Source organism: Struthio camelus, chromosome 9 (genome assembly GCF_040807025.1).
Source record: "Struthio camelus isolate bStrCam1 chromosome 9, bStrCam1.hap1, whole genome shotgun sequence".
Lineage (NCBI taxonomy): Eukaryota > Metazoa > Chordata > Aves > Struthioniformes > Struthionidae > Struthio > Struthio camelus.
In genome coordinates, this window is record NC_090950.1 from 29521294 (window position 1) to 29545495 (window position 24202).

The 24202-nt window shown below is 39.5% G+C and overlaps 1 protein-coding gene across 4 annotated transcripts in view; it reads left to right on the forward strand.

The window, feature by feature from the left end:
* The window catches only part of BCHE (butyrylcholinesterase), a 52750-nt gene that overhangs the window by 26807 nt on the left and 1741 nt on the right, over positions 1 to 24202 (forward strand). For 2 of the 4 annotated variants that reach the window (XM_068954287.1, XM_009668541.2), the window contains exon 3: positions 18696 to 18862. In XM_068954287.1, coding sequence (XP_068810388.1) covers positions 18696 to 18862 — 167 coding nt within the window. The other 2 variants (XR_011142822.1, XM_068954288.1) reach the window with 2 other exon arrangements.

A 24202-nucleotide genomic window follows, 5' to 3' on the forward strand; every position in this document is an offset into this window, starting at 1 on the left:
AAAAACGGTCTTTACCACCGTCATGTACAATTAGTCTCAAGGCTGCCAGCCCAGTGGAAGGGGGAGCCTTCTTTTACTGTCAGAAGCTCAGTTTTCTCTCTGTCCCCCCTAAGAAAATTATATATATTGAAAGTAGAAAACTGTACCTGTGCAGTTAAATACTGAATTCACGCCTTACAAAATTTTAATTGACATTTTAAAATCCTGTATGAATTTGTCTTCCACGGTGGACTTTTCTTTTGATTTGTGAAAGTTCTGCTACCAAATCCATTGAAAGTTATGTAAGGGTTTGTAGAGACTGAAGTCAACTTTGGAAAGGGATCTAATAATTTTTTCTTAGTAGATTAATAGATCAGAAATCAGAAGAGACTACTGTGCTCATTTAGTCCATAAAACATCATATATATATCACAAAACATAGGACTTAAACATTTCCAGGAATGGAAAATCCAGCCCGAATGCTGGCAGGTTGTTCTGGAGATTCATTACAATCCCAGTTAAAAAGAGAAGTTTTCTTTCTGGTCTGAATTTGTCTATTCTAGTTTTCCAGCTGCTATAATTTGTTAATCTTTGACAATTTCTTAAGCTTTACATTATTAAATTTGTGCTCCCAATGGAGCTAGTTCTAGACTCTATTCAAATAGCGCTTAAACCTTTTGTTTGTTAAACAAAATGAGTTTTGCCCTCGAGTCTTTCACTGTGAGGCGTTTTCTTCAAGTGCTTTAATGGTAACTAGGGCTCTTCTGTGCCTCGTCAATGCCTTTTTGGAACTTTCCTTGCTAGGAAAAAACATGATCATCCAAAGGGAGACCTAATGACAAGTATCATATATCTTCTCGATTTCAACCTGATATTCCCCCCAGGGAAAAAACTTTTTGAATCGGCCACAGTGATAGGCAGCGGCTGAGCTTTGGCCAGGCGTTAGGGCAGTCCGGTTCCCACGCGCCTGTGCTGTCTCCCAGACCTGGTTGCCACCCACTTGTCTTTGTGTTACCTAGGCGATTTGTCATAGCGCTTATTTAATAAGCCTGCCACACTGCCTCCCCTTTTCCCCACCAAAATATTCTTCTAACTGGCTTATTCCTTCAACAGGTGTGTAAGAGGGCTGTGTTAATTAATGAGCAAAGGAAATGATAACCATTGATTGGTAAGATGCGTTTCATAGACCTCCTTTTGTATTCGCTTTACGTTACATTACGAGGTGAACTAACAGTTAATTTTTACAAGCATCCTTCTTTTAACAGATTTTCGTATCAAAAGCTGTAATTGTTTTTCTCGATACATAGAAACATTAGTTAATTTAACAAGTTCTGCTCCTTTTACAGAACGGAGCCTGTAATGTATTTTTTTTACTGTAAATGATGAGCATGTTAAAACTCCGAGAAGGACTATACAGATAATTATGCTCTTCAGATGCACAATATTCTAATGCAGGTTTTATACTTGTAGAAAGGTAATCTAAAACTTAATCTCAGAGCTCTTCTGCTTCTGTTTTCACTCTGGATGAGTTCTGTGGGAAAGGCTTCGACATAGGAGGCAGCACTCAGCGGCGACGTGCGCTTCGGAAATGGGCTGCGCCGTTGGGTTATCAATGCCAAAAAACGCATGTGAAGGAATCCCAAGGCGAAGGCTGTGCCATGAGGTCACTTAAAACGTGGTAACCGTCCCTGCGCTGTGAAGATATGATATGACAACATTGCTCTGAAGCTAGTGTCAGCAGGCCTTGGTGAGAGCGAGCTGAGCGAGATACCGGAGCTTTACAGCTCTGCAGACCTGCAGGAGCTGGCAATCAGGATCGTGTAACAGCCATCCAAAAACTGTAGATCTTTCCATTATGCAAAACTATTTATTAGTAGGAAAAGAGAAATTTAGATCCAAACTAGATTTTGCAGACCAATACTTACGTTTTTGTGAGCTGTCAGTTTCCGCTGTATTATAATATAAATATATATACACACTCATTCCTACGTCCTAATTACCTGCTGCATGGAATAGGGTATGCTGTCCCTGTATCTAGCTAGAATTAGGCAACATAAAGTACGTTCAGGTTTAAGTTTATAAAAGACTTTAGCCACCAGTCTTGTCATCCAGTCTGATTATCATTTGCACTATAATTAGATTAGCTTACAGATAGATAGAATTTCAAGTGGTTTCCACAGCAAACAGCAAATAATCCCTCCCTCTGCTTCTGCCACAAGTATCAAAACCGTGACTATTAGGGGAGATAATGCAATCATACAATTGGAGTACCACTAAAAGCACAGATAAATATTAACCCATTATGTGCCACTTTCTTCCTAATCCAGACCGCAGATCCATTCGGTTCTGTAATAAATTATCCACAGTGCAGAATGAGTGGAGAGATAATAGCCATTGTTAATAATTCCAGAAGGACTAGCTGATCTACTTTTTTCCCTGGCACTTTTGTGCACACAGTAAACATCTATGAAGAACTGGGGAAGCCCTCCTTGTGTTTGACATCTGTTTATAGTACACTCTGGCGTGATCAAAGGACAAACATCTGGGGAAAAAAAATGCTTTGCCATCGATGTTTGCGAGGCATGAGGAGAAAATTAGGCAAGAAGATGAAAATCAGGGAATATTGTACAGCATGAATTTTAGTGAGGGCGTTTGACCTAATATTCTAATGTGCGTTAGTACAAAAGCATGAGGGAGGAAAGAGAGAGAAGCCTCAGGAAGAAAAAAAAAAGAAGAAAGAAAGATACGGTAGAGCCAAAACAAGCTGAAATAAATGAGTTTTGTCTTGAGACTTTCTCCCTGGAAGGATCGGTGAGATGGCGCAGCTTCCCTTGCGCGGAGCGGCGTGCTTCGTGCCACCTTTGGTGCTGCAGCCCGTGATTCCGTGTTTCTCGCAAGGGGGCTTCACTTTGATCCTAGTGCGCTCTATTTTTCCTTTCCACGTGCACCGGGATTAAAAATGGTTTTTTTATTTCACATCCTTGCTAAACATAAATAGCTGTGACAATTGGCCATTTTTTTGCTGGAAAATTATCGGGGTAAGGATTTTCTATTATCCTATTATTCCATTATTTGTTCTCTATACCTAAAGCAATAGTGTGGGAGGTTTTTTTGTTTTTTTTTTTTAGATCTCTAACATCTGTATAGCCCCTGCTACACTATTCTTCTTTGACAATAGGCAATTGGCTTTTGTTCATGAGATTCCCTGCAGATTCACTTACCCAAAATAGGATTAAGTGGCTCAGGAACCCCTGGTAACTATGAATGGATGTAGATATTCCTATTCAGAAGGTCACTTCTTTTGTAAATGGTGCCACAGCACAAATTGCCACTTAACCCAAGCACAGATGGGACATGGCTGGAGGAGCAGATCTTGACACAGGGGCTGCATCAAGACGCAGGTATGGTAACTACCTGTGCTGCTGCACAGGGGAACGGGCCACCCATCACCGTCTGCGGTGGTAACCCGTACAAACTCTGCTGCTTCACAGCTCATACTCAGATGAATGGAAAAGAGGGAGTTTCCTCATGTGTTCTGACTGCTCAAGCAGTTAACATGAGATAACTTGAAAAAAGGACAGACTGGCAGGGCCATAAGATTTCTAGTTGTGATGTCTGGGATCAGTCTTTTGGATTATTGCTAACTGATACTAACCTTAATCCTGATAACCAGAGCATAGGTGGGCACCCGCCACGGAGCTACGGCTAACTGAACTGGTAATATGGGTAACCCATCTGCCATTTACACACTTACAGCATCAGTTCCCCTCAGAAATATGTGTATGCTCTATCTCAAGAGCAGATCTAAGTAACGAATGGCACAGATTATTATTATCATTATTTAGCGAACTATTTCAGTTAGTTATTCTACTTCTGTTCTGAACAGAGAACATCATTTACAGCATCCTTATCTGATCCTAATGCAATTTAAAATTTTTTAGGCGCTTGAGATGTGGGCGATGCCATACGTTAGCCCTCATCCTCCATCGTACAGTTATATGCTGGCATAAGGAGCTGCCTGGCAAGCGAAACCGGGTTAGACTCTGCAAGAATGTGCCACATGTGGAGCAAAATACTGAGCTCTGATTTACGCAGTGGGTAGAAGAGCATCACTAGCACCGATGGTCAGTCTTTTATACCTTTGGAAACTGCAGCCAGTTACTACCCTTCACAATGTGGTCGAAGCACTTTTGCCTTCCAAACCAGGCAGTTCACGGTCTCTCTAATGTGATGTTATCTGAAGTCTGCTGACAGTTCAGCTGTTGTATCTTCCAGTGCCCTTTTAATTTTAAATTGGATTCAGTGTATAGAAGGAGAGAGTGCAGATACCCAGGAGCGGTCCTGGCTGACAAATGTGTCGTTGGCCTTGGGGGAGACACTGATGTCCGCTAACGTGTGGAGAAAGGTAACTTTTACTAAACTGCCAATAAGTTCTAGGGTGTGGAAGGCAAAAACTTACATGCGTGGCAATTCCTTCCCATCACCTGATACTTCTGCTGTTTCATTAGCACTACAGCTTTTAAAGATTGAACTTTCGGTATCAAGTAAGGTTGAGCAAGTAACCGAGCCTTTTCTAGTGTTATTAGCATAATTTTATAAGATGTCTCCTTTGCATATATTTGAGCCTCGAGAGAACGTTGTCATCCCTCAGTCAAAAATCTCTTTGCTTCTAGCAAGGGAAGAAAGAGGGTTATTACTGGTGCTTGGATTATGAGAAAGAACAGATTCCAAAATTGGTCATAGTGATTTAAATTTTGATTAAAAAGTCTTCCATTTACCCTGACCTCGGGTCTCCTCAGCCAGTTCTTGTGTTTGAGACTACTGGCACTTGAACATCAGTTCAACAGTAGTCTAAAAATCTGTCAGATTCCAGAAACATCAGAACTGGACGGGCATATAGATTCAGCCAAATTGTATTCAGCAGGAAACCAAAGTGTGATATTAATATCATATGGAAGGGTGGGGATAAAGCTTGATATGCTTATGTGTAAATACAGATTAAGTTCATTTAACAATATTGAGTTAGTGTGCATTAGCTTTCCCCTGGATGCCTTCCCGTATGTCTTACTTTAAGTAAGGTCTGTGGTGAGAGACGTAATTTCAGATTTCTATTTTAAAATACTTTTAAAACTCATTTCTCTGCTTCACTTTTGATGTTCTTCAGAAAGCTTTTGAAAGTAAGCAAGTGACACTAACAGGTACTATCAATCACAAACAGCAGAATGCTCTGCTAACTCTAGTAAGATGGAGTTTTATTTATCATGAAAAAAATATATGGCATCCCAAATCAGTGGTTGCTAGGTTATGCCTTTTGCATTACTTTATTCATTAGGTTTAGTAACTGTATTTTTCAGATGTGAGTGAAGTAAACTGACAAGGAGACAGACAAATCAGATGAGACGAAAACTCGGGTAAGAATGTAGTGGAACATACAAAGATAATATTTTTAAGGCTTTGTGAAAAATGTTTCCTATAAAAGGAAACTGGCAAAACTTGTCTCACTGCCAGTTTTACAACTGATGAAACAAATCTTTGCAGCTTTCTCTATAAAGCAAAGCCTTTGAAATATATCCTCCTGTGTTTTAGGGGAATTCGAGAGGCTTTGATTGTCCCACTAAAGCTTGGAAGCACTTTGCCTGGTTATTATTGCCTTTCCCTGATGTTCCACTGGTAGACATATAATAAATTTCAGTGCTTTTGTTACCAACTTATCACCACGTGTTTACAGAGAGTGGTTTCAGAACAGTGAGGATGAAAACAACAGGCTCATACGGAGTCCAGACAACAGGCTAAACTGGGGACCCATATCTTGTGTGTATGGAAAGGAAAGAACGTGCTAACGAAAGGAAAAGTAAAAAGCTCCAACTTCCTTTTTAACTTTCTAATACTTCGGAAACTAGGAAGGTCTACATACCACTGAGCCACTGTGTGATAAGAAATGTACTGTGTGGTATCCCTGTTTCTGCAGTTAGCCCACGTTTATACAGCCACAGGCAGGGGCCACAACCCTGAGATCTGGTGCTGATCCTCAGGGCCCTTCAGAGGCATTGCCTATATCTTGGCCAAACCAAGAGAAGGTGCCCCTGAGGCTGCTGCTTCTGACACCTCAGGTTTATCCAGAATTTGTCACCTTAACTAATGATTTCACTTCATCAGGTCAAGAATCCAGAAAAGAAGATATCTGGGTGTGAGGTAAAACCAGAAGGAGTATGAAGGAGGTATGAGAGAAGTTTCTACAAATATAAGAAGCAATATGGAAGGGAAACTCTTATAAGGGTGGATATTACGGGAAAGCAAAACTGCAGAAGTAGTTAATTTTGTAGGGGCACCTGAAAGGGCACATGGATTCTCACACTCTTTCTCTCCATGGGAATGATTTCTGAGCCATGGAGAGATCTGTGGAAGTCATGATCACGAATGAAAGATAGTCACGTTTTAGGAAGCATTGTTTTCTGTACCTATTTCTTCATCTTCACTTTACTTTGGATTCTTAAAAGTGACTTATCACATTTTCAGGGCCCGTACATATTGTTATACTAAGAAACTGTAATGGAAACCTCTTTTTAGCCGGCTAATACATTTGGAAATCGTGCATCATGGAAAAATCAGTAACCAGAGACTCACATTTGGCAGTCAGCTCGATTTCTGGCTTGCAAGCTGACAAGCTGTCACAGAATTTCAGAACTGAAATCAGGAATATTTGGTTCAGTCATTTTTTTGAAATATACCTAGGATACAAATTGTTTAGATTGGCTTAAAATTATTACAACTATTGCAAAAACACAAGAAAATGTCTTGTTACTTTCCATATGTGCAATTCAGTCCATTCAGCTTTTGTTCTCTACAAAAGATGAGTCAAGTCACATATTTCAAAGATCAGATGAGAGCTTTTATTAAGGAAATGTCCAAATATTGCAGTAATAATTGAATGAGACATCAAACTAAAAGCTATAACTATACTGTTAAGGTTTGCCTTGAACATAATACTAGTAACACATTATAGAAAAGGTTAAGATCTAATACAACTGTCAAGAGTAGAGCAGCAGGTAAAAAACCTCTTCCCGATGAGAGGCGAAGAAGAGCCCTGTGACTAAAATCAGTGGATTTCAATTACAAAAAAAAAAAAAAGAAAGAAAGAAAGAAAAAAGATTTAGATCTGCTATAAGCTTTTGTGCTTCCTATAGAAAGCTATTTTAGTCCAGATTTTTTAAGATTACTTCACAGAGACTTAAGCACCTTTTTCTCTCTGAGCCTCTGTTCCTAAAATGATCACCGACGTAGCTCTCTGAGTCAAAGATATATTACAAGGACAGTTCATCAGTTTTGGCATATGTTCTGTGTTACCACAGTGACAACCACAGGTAGAAAAGACAGCAAATACTTCAAAAATACTGTCAAAGCCTGCAGGATCAAAACCGCCCTTAAGGATCCACAGCCATGGGACAGAATAAGGGAAGCTCTCTATATTTGAAGATATGTAGGCAGAGACACACAAAAATGCTGGTGTATGCATCGTCTGATTTCTACCTCAAATTTGGGGATGGGAATACGAGGCCTGGATTGAAATTATTTAATGCTTGATGGAAAGCATGTGAGTGAAGACGATGGGAAACAAGAGAGGGAAATGCTGACTGATGCAGGAAGCTAGAAGAAAAGGCAGAAAGAGGAAATGACAGACAAAAGCATACGGAAAGATAAGAGAAGAAAATGTCTGAGAGACCTGCTAACAGTTTTCGGGTGAAAAGAGCTGTGAACAGTGAAATGAAGGAAATGCATGGCTGAACTTATTACAAGTTACGTGTGGGGTGGGCTCACCTATAAGTGCGATACACTTCAGAGATGATCCAGGATTAGGAATTACACTCACTAAATCATAACATTTGCAGGCATGTAAACACATGGTTGCAAAAGGCCCTGTGAAGGTCTAATTAGTGCTTATGCACAGTTAATCCTCTTTTTAGGGGCGCTCTTCTTCCATAGATACAGTGCTGCTTTTCTGCAGCTTAGTCCGTGTTTTGTCTTCAAAAGGCAGAAATTGGAGTTTTAAAGGTCTGCAAACCCCATTTTTCCAGGTGATTCTGGGGCAGTGATCTGAAGTCCTGCTGAGAAATTTCACAGGAGGATTGGAAATCTTTCGGTACACATTTTAATTTACTCCCCAACACAAGAGATTGGCTTGTTTCAGGAAAGTGGCAAAGGGGAAAAAAGGAGGAAATGAGGAACAGCAGAGGTTAGCTAACACCACATTTTCAAAGGCAGCTCAATATGGTGTTTAATTTTTTTTCAATCAGCTGCAAGAGAAGCCAGCTGTGGAGAAATGTGGTTAGCCATTTAGTCACAGGATTTGTGAGATTCTGTCCCCACAAATCTAGAAGCTGCGTAAGAGGAAATCAGTCATTTCATGCTTACAGTTAATTACCTTGCACAGTCATATGCTAGTGCAGATGTAAAATTAAAAGCTGCCATCATCTTCTTTCCCAGACGTCCCTGGCTTCCGTCTATTTTCTCTGCCTTCCCTTTAGGGAACAGAAGGCAACTACCTGATTTCATACAAAACACATTCTAAGGAGTGTTGCCTCTAACTTATAGCAGAGAGGTCCTTTCTCTGCTGGAGCTGCTGTTCAAATACTGTGGTTTTTTTTTTTTAATCTAAACTCATGAAGTAATGTAATATGAGCGGCTCTGTGTCCGATGAAGCAATAACACATATACACACTGCTGAAAGCTGCCTAATGGTTACACATATAGGGCTGTCAGCCTGGCCTAGGTTACACAGCAGCTGAAATTTGTGACTCATACTCTTCCTACCACAAGCAGAGATTTGACAATGGCATTAGAGGGAAATATCAAGAAAAATGTTACTATGATCAAGTCCATCAGGACACAATGGATCTAGATGATTTTATTTGGCACAGAGCTAGTATCTGTCCTGGAAGAAATAATGATTAGGGCAATTACAATTGAAAACAAATCTCGGATATCATACCCTAATATAGCATCTACCACACAGGCTGTATTGAAAATTTGGTCCTTCGAGATAAGAAAAGCCTTGAAGCGTTTATCTAACAATTTCTGAGTGTCTGGGAATGAACTCTATTAATGGCAGAGAAAGCAAGAGATGGAAACAGCAATCATATACATATGGGTAGAGTATTCACTCTTTCTTACAACCAGCAGGACTGACAAATTTTACCAAAGCTACTGGGAATTTAAAATATAGTATTAATAGTTCTGAGGCAATAAAAACATTTTTCCTCTCCCTTTACAGACTCTCTTTAGACTTGTCCCAGGGAGCAATACTGGTTAAAACAGTGTGCAAGTTTTATGCTTTTCCAGGTCATGGGAAGGAGGAGTGAGGTTGTACAGGAGATCAGCCAGTTTCAGAGAAGGAGTAAAAGGTCAGGTGTCACGTCCCTTTCTGTCTACTTATTCTTTTACTTAGCTTCTACAGAAATGGTTTCCTCCTTCAAAGTCTCAGTAAGGTTCAGCACCTTCTTCCATTTCCAAATAGCCCGCTCAACCCCTACAAGTGAGACTGAAAACTATAGTTTCCTCTGATTTCTTGCTGCAGCCAAGAGCATAAAAAAAGAGCAGCTTTGAAAAGTGGTCCTTGAAAGCTGAAATTAATATCGCGTGAAAGGGTGTAAGGGTCTCACAAAATCCTTTGCAGATACTTCCCCCCCCCCCCGCCCCAAAATAGTGTTGTCTCCCTTTTGTCTATTCATAAGTGACATAGATGTGAACACAGCCTATTCACACAAGAACCTGGAGTCCAGGAAAAGGTGTTATATTATAATTGTAAATTTAGTCTAGGAGTAGAGAAGCTTCTTTAATAAACAGCTACAGCTACTTCTCCACCTAGGACCTCATCCAAGCCCATAAATCTTTCTGTTTAGTTTGCCTGGATTTGGATCAAACCCTAACATACTGATTCGCTTCTTCAAAAAGTTCTGGTCTGGTCTTGCAAAAACCATCTATAACAACAAATCAAATGTTGTTAAGAGGAAGGAATAAAACACTGCTGAAAAATTCTTGCTTGTTTTATCCCAATACATACCCTAAGTCATGTAAATGACTACAATCATAATTTGTAGGTATAGTGTATTAAGTACTTGTCATATTCAGCATAGCCTGACTGTAAGATACAGAGTGAGTGATAAGTATTTCTTAAAACAAAACAGACAGGATAAATCATACTTTTGATGGTTTAAAATGGTCTCTACATTAAAGCCAAAATTTCAGCCATTTTCCTAAAGTCAATTTAACTTGATTTTTTTTCCTCTTCCTGAAGAAACTCTTACTCTTAGGTTGCATACTATGCTACTCTGATGAAACTGCTATGAGATGCAGCTTGTTTTCAGTCTCCTTACGCCCTCTTGAAAGCTGTGCAGCATATGCAGGTATTGGGAGGTACCGGGTGAGATATAGAGGGTTCTCCGAGGAACAGCATTTTAGGACTGTGGTATAGACCTGCGGAGAGCTCAGGAGACACAGCTATGATAGTGCCCACTCAGAGGGACCCAGAGGACACTGAGACAAAATTGCACTTATTTAAATCAATACAGATCTGCATTCCTAACCGAAGCTTGGTTTAATCCAAGGGAAGAGTAAGGTCTGCTCAGGTTTAAGTTTATAGCTGCTCAGAAAAGGCCATTTTAACTCACTTTCAAGTTTCTGGCACTAGTAACTCCTAGACGGACTAGCGGGAATACTATTACTTGTTTAATAACCATTTCTCATCACATGCTATAAAATAAAGTGGAGTTTGGGGCGGGGGGTCCTGAAATAGCGCCAGGCTTTGCTGCGACACGTACACAACGCAGGAGAGCCGCGTGCAGGAGCGTGAACGTGGGCGCAGAAGGTCAGATGCACCTCGGCAGAGTTTGCAGGGCTCGTTAGCTCCGGCCCAGCTGACCTATGTTGTTATTACTTCTGATCCAAGAGCAGGCTCCTCTCCAGGAGCCGGGGATTCGCCACACTCACCTCCTCAACGCAGTGCAAACTAAGAGCTAAGGCAGAGTATCCTGGGTCTAAGTTCCTCAAACATTGTATTATTTACGGCCAATACCTTAAGACTCACCATGCCAATCCCTTATGTACAGCAGCAACTCACAAAAAAAGTGTCGAGGCATTCACAAATGAGAATCATTTTGGACTCGGCAGCTGGCTGCTTCAGGAGCCTGTTTCAAGGAGAGCACAATAAGACCAAAAAAGAAGCAACAGCTTGTTGCTTCATTTCCTGAAACTGATATCACTTGTAATAGTGCATACCGTGATAATTTATAGTTTAAGACATTTAAACATGCCACTGCTGTCACCAAATAGGAATCTGGAAGGAATATCCTGAGCTTTATTTAGCCTGTGAAGGTGCAAGAAAGCCTAGCTGCAAAGGTCTATCTCCAATTTCTATCAGTTAAAAAGTAAGCCAGCCGGATCATACAAGTTTCTCCCAGGATCAGCAGAAGAAATAATGTTTATCTTCACTGTAACTTGCAAAGCAGTTTCCTTGGGCTGTGACTCAGGGGCACTTTATTTTCTGTCCTTGTACTCAGTTCTTGCTCGCAGATCACAGAAATGAGTTCATAATCCAGCAGCTATAACAATTTTTCCACAAGCAACTCCTTAAGAAAAGTACGTTGAAGGATCTATTTCTACAGCCTTGCTCAAACTGGGTAGTAGTTAATCACATGAATCTTTCTATTCACTACAGTTTGACTCTGAGGAAGGCTCGAACATCACAGAATCAGGACCTAAGTTTTTTTGTCATATGAGACAAGTGAATGAGAGAGGTTTAACTACTACTGATTTGCAGAAACTGGTAACTATTTTCTTGCAAGCATCAAATTCTAATAAATAGGTCAATGCTTTTAAACAGGACTGATATTTCTTAGTTTTTTTCTAAATTCCTCAGTGCCACAGGGGCATGGGCTTGTGTTGTGAACAAGGACAAGGGTGCAAAGCAGCTTAGCATATAAAGCAAATAATCGTGAACGCTTTCCAATCCCCCGATATTCCCCATGCCGACAACACCCCTGTCCACGTTGCCACGTTTAAATGTGATAGTTTTCAGAGCCTGGCTATTATAAATGGCACCAATGACACTTTTCAGCTGATAGATTTTTTTTTTCAGCTGATAGATCAGGTGTTGTCTTTCCCAGGAATGTGAGGGGAATAAGGACAAGAGAATATTTTAAAATAAAGCAGTAATTGTGGCAGTGCATAATTGTGGCAGTGCGTTTGCACAACGGGTCCATCAGTTCAGTAGATTAGATGATTAGTGATTAGATAATATGAAGGAATGCTCTGAAGAGCAACCTACATTAAAAAAAAATCAGTGAAGTAACTTGTTATACAATATTACGTATCAATAGCACCTACTGGTAGTGGCCGTGACAATAAAAGTAATGCATGTATTTGTTAAGTGATAGTGTGTTAGCTTTCCAGTTCACTTATGCAGGAGTGGCACTTCCCCTTGCCTGCTTGCTCAAAGTGGGCCAATTCTTAAACTTTGGATAACGGACGGAGAAGAAGAGGGCCTCTGTCATCTGGTCCTTGCTTTGGCAGTTTCCAATAATAGAAAGCCTCAAAGAGTACGTGTTAATGTAAACTATTTTGGCACAATGTAAAGATTTTGTCCAGGGAATCCATTTTAGTAGATGGTAAATGATTAGCTGACTTGGGAAAAATGTTCTGAATAACTGTCCGAATTTACAAAATCTGAGAGTAAATTCATCACCTGGAATCATACGTAGGTGGCCCCAACCGGTGGCAATATGGGCATCAGATGCAATCTACATCTTCATACAGTGAAAGCTTTTCAGATTTATGCAGGTCTCGAGCTCTGAATGGAAGGAGCATACAATAATTAGAGCTTCTGGGGATATTTTTGCAGTTAATAGTTTTCTTAGAGGTGTTACAGATTTTTTTCATCCTTTCCCTTGCTAACTTTTCTAAGGAAATTTTCCAGAATAGATTCATTTTCTTTGTTGCAATAGCTAGGGTTGCTCGTCAGGTTAAAGATTTTGAGTCTTCAACCTCATGGCCCTCTCTGGTGTCTACTTAGCAGTGACTCATAGGAAACTAATAGCCTGGTATGAAGAAACCGGCACTAAGCCAAATTGTTTGAGGGTCTGAGAAGATTTAACCAGTACTTAATAGTAAAATCTGCTCTTCTTTTAATAGGACTGGGCTGGAAAGTATCAGTTAAACTCCCAGTCGTACCTTCTGAGCAAAACATTATCCTGTGTACACAAGGCAAATGTGCGTTATCACGACACCATAGTCCCTCTGGGGACTGCGCCACGGCCCAGAATTGCTACTAACCTGGCACTTGTTGTGTTGTGACTAGAAAATGAACATAGGTATAAATATCACGCAGCATGGCCTTTAGAAATTATGTGAGACATCTGGCTACGTTTGCCTGATGAAGGCAGCGAACGCTTCCTGCCCCTCTCTGAAATGATCTAGTGCCTAATGCAGCTCGCCGCGTTTTGAAGGACTGGGAGAGCACAGACATGCCCCGTGCTCCCCTGCAGCTCTGCAGCTAGTTACGAGCGCCCTTCTGCCCAGACGGAAATGAGGAAAAACAACAACATGTTCTCTTCCAGGCCAGGAAAAAAAAAAAAAAAAGGATTATCCATTTGGCTCAAATGCTTAGTCAAGTACTTAAAGATATTTTGTTTGGATATTTTATTTGATGCCAGCATGATTAATTTCAGGTGTTCTACATAATATAACCATTACTAAATCAATTGTAAAGTTAAGATACATATTTAGGTTACAACTCTTTCGGCCTCTCCTCAGAGCGTAGGATTCCCTCATTCCTAATCCCACGGAAGTCGATGGGATCGCTGGTTGATTAAGACGTGAGTAGGAAGGGTTTCTGGGCTTGGCTTATTTCCACAGGTATGAACTCAAAGCGCAATATTAGCTGTATTCACTAATATTAGGCTTTATACCTGCCCTGGGCTGCTGAACAAGTATTTGTAGCAGGTACAAAAGAACCTAAATGTTAAACTGTGCTGCCACACTCATACTGCTGTTAGTATTCGAGTGGCTGTTTTAAAGCTAGCTCGGGTATATATGAGTGAGCTTCAATAACCCCTTCAGTTTGCAGTATAGACATACGCAAGTGATCATTCATTCCCTGAGCTACCCCTCGGGTGAAACACGTGCAGTGCGTTCCTTATTTGACACCAAACCCACTGTTTCCATAACTCTTGCAGCCTTTGTAATGCAACGATAGAAAATAGATACAGGCTTGTGGCTGCTGTTATATTAACTCGAAGGCTGTTGTCTTGTGCCCACGGTAACACACCGTAAAACGCCATCCACTGAAAAACAGCTTATTGTCCGTACTGTTTGATAGCTGGAAGGAATCGTGAAAGCTAATAAAAATGATTCACATTCACTCTCTTCTCCCATTAAACCAGCTGTTTCAAAGAAAATGGGGCCAAACTGAAAATGAGCATCAGCAGATACAAGCCCGGTGAAGTCAATAAAGTTGCACCTAGCAAGAACAGGTCTAAATTCGATTTCAACTCTTCCTGCACGGGGAAAGCAGAGGTTGCAGTGGCATTATCATAACCTCTCATTAATCTCAGCGGGCAACCTGTTCAGCTAATGAGACCCACGCGAGCTGGAAGGCTAGCATGAGGATAACGGGCAGAAGGTGTTGAGGAAGAGATTGCCTCACTGCAGCTCGAGCGTCTTTGACCAGCACGGCTGCCGTTACGATGGCTAGAGCAGCATCGAGCGCGCTGGGCTTCGAGGCGCCACCTTTCCCGCTATTTCCCAGAACAGGGGAGAAGAGGATATCGTCTACAGGATAAACTGTAGGCAAACGAGCTTTCCCGGCTCTCCTTGGAGATGGGCTGATGGAAGCCAGCTCCAGTTCTGTTAATGACTTTGGGCTGGTATAGTTCAGCTAGGTTTGACAGCTCAAGGATGGTTTTGTTTTTTTTTTTCTTTAGCGAAATGGAGAAATACGCAACATGTTAATTGGATCCCCTTGCAAATAGAGCAGCAAAACAGCAAAAGCTTGAGATAGTCTTTGCTGGCATGGTGCTACAGTTAATGCTTACAACACACACTAGAAAGGTATCGGATGGCAAAAACGCTTTTCAGGCAAATTATTACAGAAAATTCCGCTTTCTGGACTGTAGTAAAGTATAATGTAATGGTAGGAAAGAACTTATATGTTGAATGTTTCACTGCAGAAGGAAAACTATTCAACATTTATTCATAAAAATAAAGCACATATTTTACAGGTACTTCATATCATGAGTGCTTGTGAAAAAAGAGTTACAATATAGACGAATTAAATTTTTGTGTAAGTACTTGATAAGCCATCCGCAAAAGTAATGCTGTGTGAATATTAATAAATGTGCAGCGAGCTAGTATTGCATTTCAAGCTATATTGATCATATTAACGAGAAGAAGGGTAGTGAAAATATGTTCATTGCGATCGCCAGAACTCACTATGTCCAGGCTGTCACATTTTTCATCTGAACCAAATTAACTTTCCCTTCCTAAAGTTGCTGAAGATGAAAACTAAATACACAGAAGTAATCAGTGAATAAGCTCTTCTAAAACCTTCTTCACTTCTGCTATGTCGAACCTAGCATATTTGCTATGAATGAATCTTGAGAATTAAGTGTTATTGCCAGTTACAAGAATACGATACCCGAAGAGGGAGAGTCTGATCTTAGCAACAATGAATAATGCCAAGCAAATTCCACTGAGCACAGGATTAAAATAGGCTCATGAACTTTGGTGGGAACATGTATATGCATAAAGGTAGAACATGAAAGCAGCTTTAATGGAGATTGAGCCCAAAAAGAAACTCTTTTTTTCAAGTTAATGAGAAAATAAGTTTAGCTGCCTTAAAGACATATCTTAATGAAATAACTGAGTACCTATAAATGAGCTGCTGTAGCACTGTAAAAGAGTAGAGAGAGTCCAGCCTCTAACTGCAGGGCATATGCAATTAAAAAAATAGCTGAAATACTGAAACAAATTCTATTTACACCAAAGTTTAAACACAGAAATTTTGTTTTGTTTTGGTGTGGTTTCTCTTGCATTTCTTCTCTGGGAGCAATTCAAATAATTGCTCTCTTTAATTGCCGTAAGACTCGCTCATGCAAACATTAAAAAGCCTGTGAAACCAATCGCTTCCTAAAATATTCAATGAAGTAGCTCCTATTTTCTCCATACAAATAAAGGTTTTGCCTGACTGTAGCTTATAGGTAGGCACAGAGCTATAGAAAGGTGATTAATGTTTCATGAGGCGGATGCACGGGATAGAGGTACGTCCGGCACGTGCGTGGCAAAGCTGGCCCAGCTCTGCTGCAGGCACCAAACCCACCTTCAGACCCCACTAAGAGCACTGCCGGGGCAAAAGTGGCACATACTAAAAAAAGGAGATAACTGAGGGGCACCAGCACCTGAAAGAGTATGTGAATGAGGAAAGGTTTGAGGAATTGATAAAATCAATAAGATCGAGGTTTCCGTGGAAATTCGGAGCTTTGTTTCAATAGAACCAACTTCCTGTAATCTTATCTGCAAAGGTGGCTTTCACCTACGATAAATATTTGTGAGTAGAGACGGACAGAGTTAGGGTTGTGTGTTGTTTTAGATTCCTTCTGTTCAGTAAGGATATTCTCCCAATGCTGTTTGTTTTATATATAAATAGTATTAAACTTTGTGTTTGGTCCAAAGACCACAGAATTGTACAGCTTATTCTGGGCATTACAATTCTCACCATGAAATTCTTTGCAAGAAGGAATGAGAACTGATTGTGAGAAGGCAGCGAGGTTATAATCATAGCTTCTTGTTCTTACCGGTCAAAAAAAATTACACTCCTGTGATCTTTCTGTTTTGCTGTCACTGGGAGCTGCTATTTAACTTTGGAAGTTTTCAGTAGCAGAGCTAAGGAGGAGATTACTGGACGTTTATCCGAATGGTAAGCATTATAGGAATGTGGAGAAAAGTCCTAATCAGCAGGTTCACGCATTTCAAAACGCTGCATTCATCTGATGGTTCTTTCAATCACTTTTAGTGAAATACATCTGTAGCCATAGTATAACCCCCACCACCTGTAAATTATAATGTGGAACGTCACAATTTATTTCGTAGCAGAAAAGCTGTTAAATGAATACCGACAGCACCATTAGCGTCCTGATCTTGAACCGAAGTCAGCTCTGCTTAAGTCGTCATTCTCAGGAGCCACAAATAAAGGCACAGTTAAAAAGGGTGCCAGAAGTTAATCAGAGCAGAATTAAAGTGAGCAATTTAGGAACATAGGAATGGGCACACTCAATCACATTACCAAATCTTTTACGCTCCTATCGTGCCTCTATGAGCGGCCAGTATCTGGTGCTAAAGGCCAGAGAGTAAAGCAGAACACTAAAGCACGGGCCAAAAAACTTGACTCACTCTTCATAAACTGAGAAGTATTGATACAATTTTGGCAGCTGAATTTCCGTGCCTGGTATCTCATTGCCTTCCTGGACAAGCAGAGCTCATACAGGCTCCCTGTGCACTGGGCTCCTTTTGAAGGGCTGACTGCTGGGAAGTCTTTGATGAAAAGTAGCAATAACCAAATTAAAGTAGCTGCTAGCGCTCCTTAATTTCTCCTGTCAAGGATCGTCAAATAACGTTGCCCTGCCCTAAAATCTAGCTTCCTTGATTTCAGCTTCTGGCAAAGAAGATGAGTTTCACTGCTTAAACTGAAGCAAAATGTTTAATTTGTCTTCTAACTTCTTAGCTAACATGGGCTTATATTTTAAACAGTCACATATCATCTGCTTTTTATGAAGATCATATTCTGTCTTATGTGTCTGCTAGTACAATATTCCCCATTCTATTCTTTTTTTCTCCACAAATTATGTAGAGAGATATATATAGATACTACAGATTCAGACATCCTTTCCGGATGGGAAACAAATGAATGCTAGTCTATCCGTCCCTTTGAACGTTAATGTGCCCGTTCCTAAACCCTTATGATTCCATCATATTCTAAAGATTTATCACAGCTATTTTACTACTAACAGCTGTGATACTGTAACGTGCAGTGTCTGTTCTGTAGAGCCAAGCACACTGTACCTCTTACTGGTTTCCAAAAGAGCTGAGGTTTTTCATATTCGGCACTCCCGCCAAGGTGCTCAGTGTACTTCAAGGAAGGACTATTTTTTCTTAATGAGAAATAATTCTTCTCTCCTCCAACACAGCTCTAATCCGAAATTTAGACTTTTATTTAACCTTTACTTGCATTTTCTATCTGAGACATTTAGCCCAATAAATTTGTCTATCGGGAGTGAACAGCAACATTCAAATTGAAACATAAACAACGCGGCCTTCTGATTTTCTTTGTTTGTTTGTTCTTTAGTCACCCATAATGCTTTACATCTTCTGTTACAGTCTCCAAATTCAACACGTGTTTTGTGTTTGGTGGTTTAACAACTTTTTTTTCCTTAGGTAAAGCAAAACACCCCAAAAAGGTAATATAAATCACTCTACTTTTGTCAAATGAAGTTCAAATAACATTTTATTATTTTTTGATTTCTTTAGTTTCTGTTCCTTGCAAGGATGTTCTTCAGTAATTCCAAACTAACATACTTAAGTTGAAATAAAATAACTCTTCAACAGAATAAAATTAATTGATGTGCTGAGGTAAAATCTCATTAGAAATTAAATGTTTCTCTTTGTTCATTTAGAACACCAAATGCAACTCTGGTTAATGGAGCAAGATGGCCAGTCTTCACTAGTACTAAACAAAAATATTTCACTTTAAATACTGAAGCTTCAGAGATACGTACAAAATTACGTGCTCAGCAGTGTCGATTCTGGAATATATTTTTTCCCAAAGTCCTGGAAATGACAGGTAAAAGCTCTTTTTTGTAGATATTCTTATGTAAACTGTTTTATGCAAGCTCATTTGCTTCTTATTAACGTGATGCTTTAGTTTAAATCTTGACATTTGTAAATGTGCTTCCATGAGATGTTCAGATGCTCAACAGCAACGTCCATGGCTGTAACGTGTCCTACAGTAGTGGTCATCAGTCCATAGCCTTGTAGCACCCAGCTATATGGTAGGATAAAAGTGGGGACAGGCCCAGGCCCTGAACTTGTGCAGGGCAGATGCATCTACAACATGAGACCTTTTAGGGCGGTGTAAATCCCTCGGTTCTCAAGGTGTCCTGTGTGAGGTCTTGGAATTGCTTCAACTCCAGCTTCCCTGGGGTGACGGCAACAGCATGAAATGATGTTGCTAAACTGGGAACTTGCCCTGGGATTTCTGAAGGCTGGAGAAGCTTTGTATAAGCCTCATGTTTCCCAAGTATATTGTGGGATGTTGTATGGAGATTATATTATATACAACATATGGAATTATAGTGTGTGACAGATCCGCAGAAGATAAGTGCTTTGCAGCTGCCATGTGGGGATTCAGGTCTTCAGTCCTTCTTCAGAGTTGTATTTTATTTCTAGAGTTTCCATCACTGATGACAACTGAGGGACCTTGGCATTGGCCTGGGAAAAATAAGTCGGATTTATAGCTGGCTGTTCATACAACATGTTTGTGAGATTTAGCTAATCACTACTCAGAAAAGCATAACTGCAGAAGTTTCAAGTCTTCTGTTTGGTTGCACACGATGAACCCTTAAATCGATTCATACCAAGGCAGATTTTCTTGCAAAGGCTGAAGCGACCGTTTTCACAAAACCCAGACTGATCCAGGTTCTGTGCTTGTGGGCTGCACCTGGAACTGCTGTTATAAAAGTGATTTTGCAGCGTTGAACTGCACGCTGTAGTTGGGCTGGAAGAGAGGCTCATTTCAAAACTAAGATACACTTTCTAAAGGTTAATTAGTAATTTACAAGCTTTCTGTAAGAGTCAGCTTGAATCCTAGACTTAAAAATAAGTAAACTTTCATAGAAAAGTGCACAAGTTTCTTTTTTTTCCCTGAAATGATTTGTTCGTTCCTCATTTGAGCCTATATTTGTGTTATGGCTCAACTTTTATCCCCCCTCAATTCAACGGAAATTTTCAATTAAATCAAGGGAAGCAATATCAGCACATAAAAGGAATACTTTATCAAGTTTGCTTTATGCTAAAAAAAAAAAAAAGCACACCCACAGAATATCAAATTATGTGGATGGATTTTAAGGAGGTTCCTCAAATTAATACACCTCCTTTACGCTGAGCCAGGAGAACTATTTCGCATGTTGCTCTAACCTGGCTGCGAACTCCTGTGGAGTAACGTATCTCTGACAGATGAGCTGTGCGTAACCCAATGTTTTGTGGCAGAGCAGAACGGAGCACGTTGCTAGACGCAGTTCAGAACGTCTTGGCAGGTCGGCAGAGTTGCTTTGCGCGTTCCTGTGGCATGAGGGATGATGAAGCAGCCCTCTGGATCTGCCAACAGGCATAAGTACTTCACTTTCTGCACCATATTCAGTAACTTACAACATATATTTACATTATTTAATTAAAAGAAATTCCATATATTCTTAACAAAAAGGAAAGAAACGTCATACCTGGTGCCTGCTCTAGAAGTGAGCCAAGAATATTATGAAGTACTGCTGTTTTGTCATGTGTCTGGAACTATCAGTCCTTGAACTATTGTAACAGAAATATTATGTTTTTATAGTTACGTTCTGTACACAGTCATTTACAATTCTGACAAAGAAACCCTTACGTTTCTACTTACAAGCACGATATAACACACATATTGTAAAAAGACTCTTCACTGAAGTATTTTGCATTTCTACCTCCTTTTATGCCCAGAGGAACTCACAGGACGCTGTATGTCATAAATAGAGGTATTTCCTCCTCTTATAAAGGCCTATTTTTTCTATTATTTCTCCTATTGAAAGACTCTTAGAAGCAAAAGATTAATATAAAGCAGAGAACAGGAAGTAAGGACATTTATTATTGCAAGTTACAGTTCAAGGGGAATTCCAATAGACAAAGAGGAATTATCTCCGTTAGGATCTAAAGAGGACAACCAAAGTGACTGCTCCCCCCCCCCCCCCCCAGAAATTACAAGGGACTTCTAATAGTGCCAAGTGGTCAGGATTTCAGATGGATGATAGCATCCTGCTTGGCAATGAACCCCTTGTTTAGTTATTGATCCATTTGTCACACAAGCCTTGCTGTCCCTCTGAGGTCTTATGGTCGTGTAATGGTCAGGTCCGAATGCGTTCGGCATCGGAACAACTCCGTTCCCATGACACACTAGGTAAGACAGGTTGCTCAGGGCAGTTAAATATAAGGGAAAGAAAAATATTTCATCCCTGCCATCTTTATGGTTAGATAGTTTCCATTTTCATCAAGCAACAAAATCTGATAGGCTAAAAAAAGAATTGGGACTGAGAAAATTAGTAGGGAAAAAGTATACCTTACACACTAACATAAGAGATGCATCCATATATAATATAGAAGTCTTTATACCTCTAGAGTACTTTGTACTGTTTTGGAAGGCTTCTCAATGTCTTCTTCAATTTCAGGATATAAAAGTATAATTGAAGACATAGTCAAAATGTGTTGTTTTATTTCTAGCTTGACAATAACAACTAGCCCAGTAAATTAAATCTAGACCTATATTACAGGGACTTTCATTTCCAAACAGAGTTGCTAGCCAGGTTTCAGTCCTATTGCCAAGAGCTGAGAGCGCTGAGGCTGTTCTCCATTCCCACTCAGCCTAAGGAAAGCTGGGAGCGTTCAGTATTTAATATTTCATCTGAGGGCAAGAGCACTGGGACAATCACCAGAACTTTTTCTGATGACTGTTTCTAAAAGCAACACACTGGAGGGACAGAAAACAGTAAGTGACTCTTAAGTAGCTTTTAGAGCAATCGTATGTCAATTATAAAAGCATCTATGTAAGACTACTTCCTGAATGCAATCTTTAATGCATCCAGAGCCCTAACTATTTATACACTACTGTTCCCACTTGATTATAGAAAGCCGCAGGCAGCCAAACTCTCCATTTGTGTTCCATTACTATTTTCCTGTCCAATATATAAACTTTTCTATTTCATTTGTATCATATCATCTAAAAAGAAATATGATTCTTATTTAATTCATATATTTAAAAAAATAAACCCTGAAAAGATTTTAGGTGTGGAGAAAAAGAAAGTTAAGTTCAACCTCCTGATTAGTGAATAACCAAAGTCATTTTGTTTACTGTGATCATCCACATATCTGGATTTTAGAGATGTCGAAAGAGCTATAGATACTCAGGGCATCCAAACTACTAAAAATGCAATGAATTAGAAAATTCACCATCAGAATCAGTTTTCAATTTCCACAGAGCTAGCTCCTGCACTTATTATGCTTGTTGAAAAGTGAACTACTCAAAAGTAACCTTACGAATACTACTGCAGCTACTGTAGTAGTGCCTACAGAAAAATTAAGATGAAGGTCCATAGCTGGCTATCTAGCTCCAGCATCTCGCACCCCAGGTAAAACGAGATAGAACAGCTTCTACAATATTTCATCTTCCAGATAGCACTGTTGTCTTTTAGAAGAAGAAACTAACAAATCTGAAGCCCTTAAATACATGTGGAAACACAGATACTATTGTTTTTTAAAAAAGCATGAATATTCACAGAATATTTTATTTTTAAAAAGCATTGAATAGAGAGATATTGAGGTATAGGTATTGTTTCTTTTCTTCTTTGTAAGATTTTGTGCAGAAACTATCACCATGAGAGTCTGCAGTAGATCAAGTTGCAGTATTTATCATGATGATACATCAAAAAGATGTTTGCAGGTACCAGGATTTATGGGATGTTGAGAAGGATAGAAAAGTTAATTCTAACTTGCCATCCCTTATTAATTATACTATAATACAACAGCTACATGGCCTTTGTCCTACTCCTAATGATAGTAGCACAAAAATACATTTAAGATTAGCACTTTATTGGCACATGTAGCAGAGCAACAAATGATAGCATGAAGATAAATTTAACTTTGCTATAATGCCATTTAAATGAGGGCTGTATGGCTATGTGGAAAGAAAAGAAACACCAGATGTCTGTCCTAACCCTGTGCTAAAGAATAAAAAAAATTGTTTTTTGCTTTGTTAAAGTGGGACCTTCCAAAGCATTATGACATGATTCACTGCCTACTGAAACCTCCCCTTTTCTCCTCACAGACTTCTCACTGGGCCTTGGATCAGGCTAATTGTTATTGCTATAAGACTTGGGACTACTTAAAGTACTGTATACAGCAAAATATGCTCACTGTATTATTAGCTGACTTCTGTAGTATTGCAACTGATTGTAGTAACCCAGTACTCCAAGCTGTAATTACTGGTCAAGCCGAATTCCCTAATCTTTTTTTGCCTTCTAGGTGACAGCTCGTCTAAGTCATGGGTGGTTGCTTCAAAGAGATTGATGATGTTAGTGATAATGGGATGCATTGACTTGTGACTTCAATTTGGATCTTATCACTGAAAAAAAGCAAACAAATGGGAATCTGAGTCCTTATTTCAGTGTTTTTCTTTCTGCCTTGTCTTTTAGATTCATAATGATGGCTAGTCTGCATTTCTCATTGTCTGTTTTCCCCAGCTTGCTCACTTCTTCACGATGATCTTTAAGCAGCACTGAAATGCCTCATGATTTATACTGTAGAGCAGTGATTTTTAATTGAAGATGTGTGTATGGTAGATTTATTCCAAGTCTTTGGAAAGAAATACTTTCCAAACATTAAGAATTCAGACACATCTAAACCTTAATAATGAAGGAAGAAATGGAACAATTTCTTGAAATTGGTATTTAGAAGATTTGCCTGCCTGGATAAATACAATTGGATATGCATAATAATTAGACATTTTTCTCCAAATAATACAAGAATGATCCAAATGCTAAGTTACCAAATTATCCGAGATGTGTGGAAATAATTTAGCTTTTTCTGAGAACCTGACTTCTTTAAATTAAGAAATATGCAAAGACTAGTTCTTAGAGTCAGGAAAGTAAAATGTCGTGGACATAGTCTTCCTATAGTTCTGCGACTCATATCTGCCTAGCTTAGTAAGCAAAACACAGTTTTACTATTACCAGCATTGAAGCTCCGTTCTTAGAGTTAATGGCAATTCTGACAAGCAGAAAAAAAATTTTTAAATGATCAGAACTTTCTTTGAATTCTGATACAACCAAGGTTATATTCTTCTTTACACTGAAGAAGAGGAGTTTGGGCTTTTTTTTTTTTTCCTTAT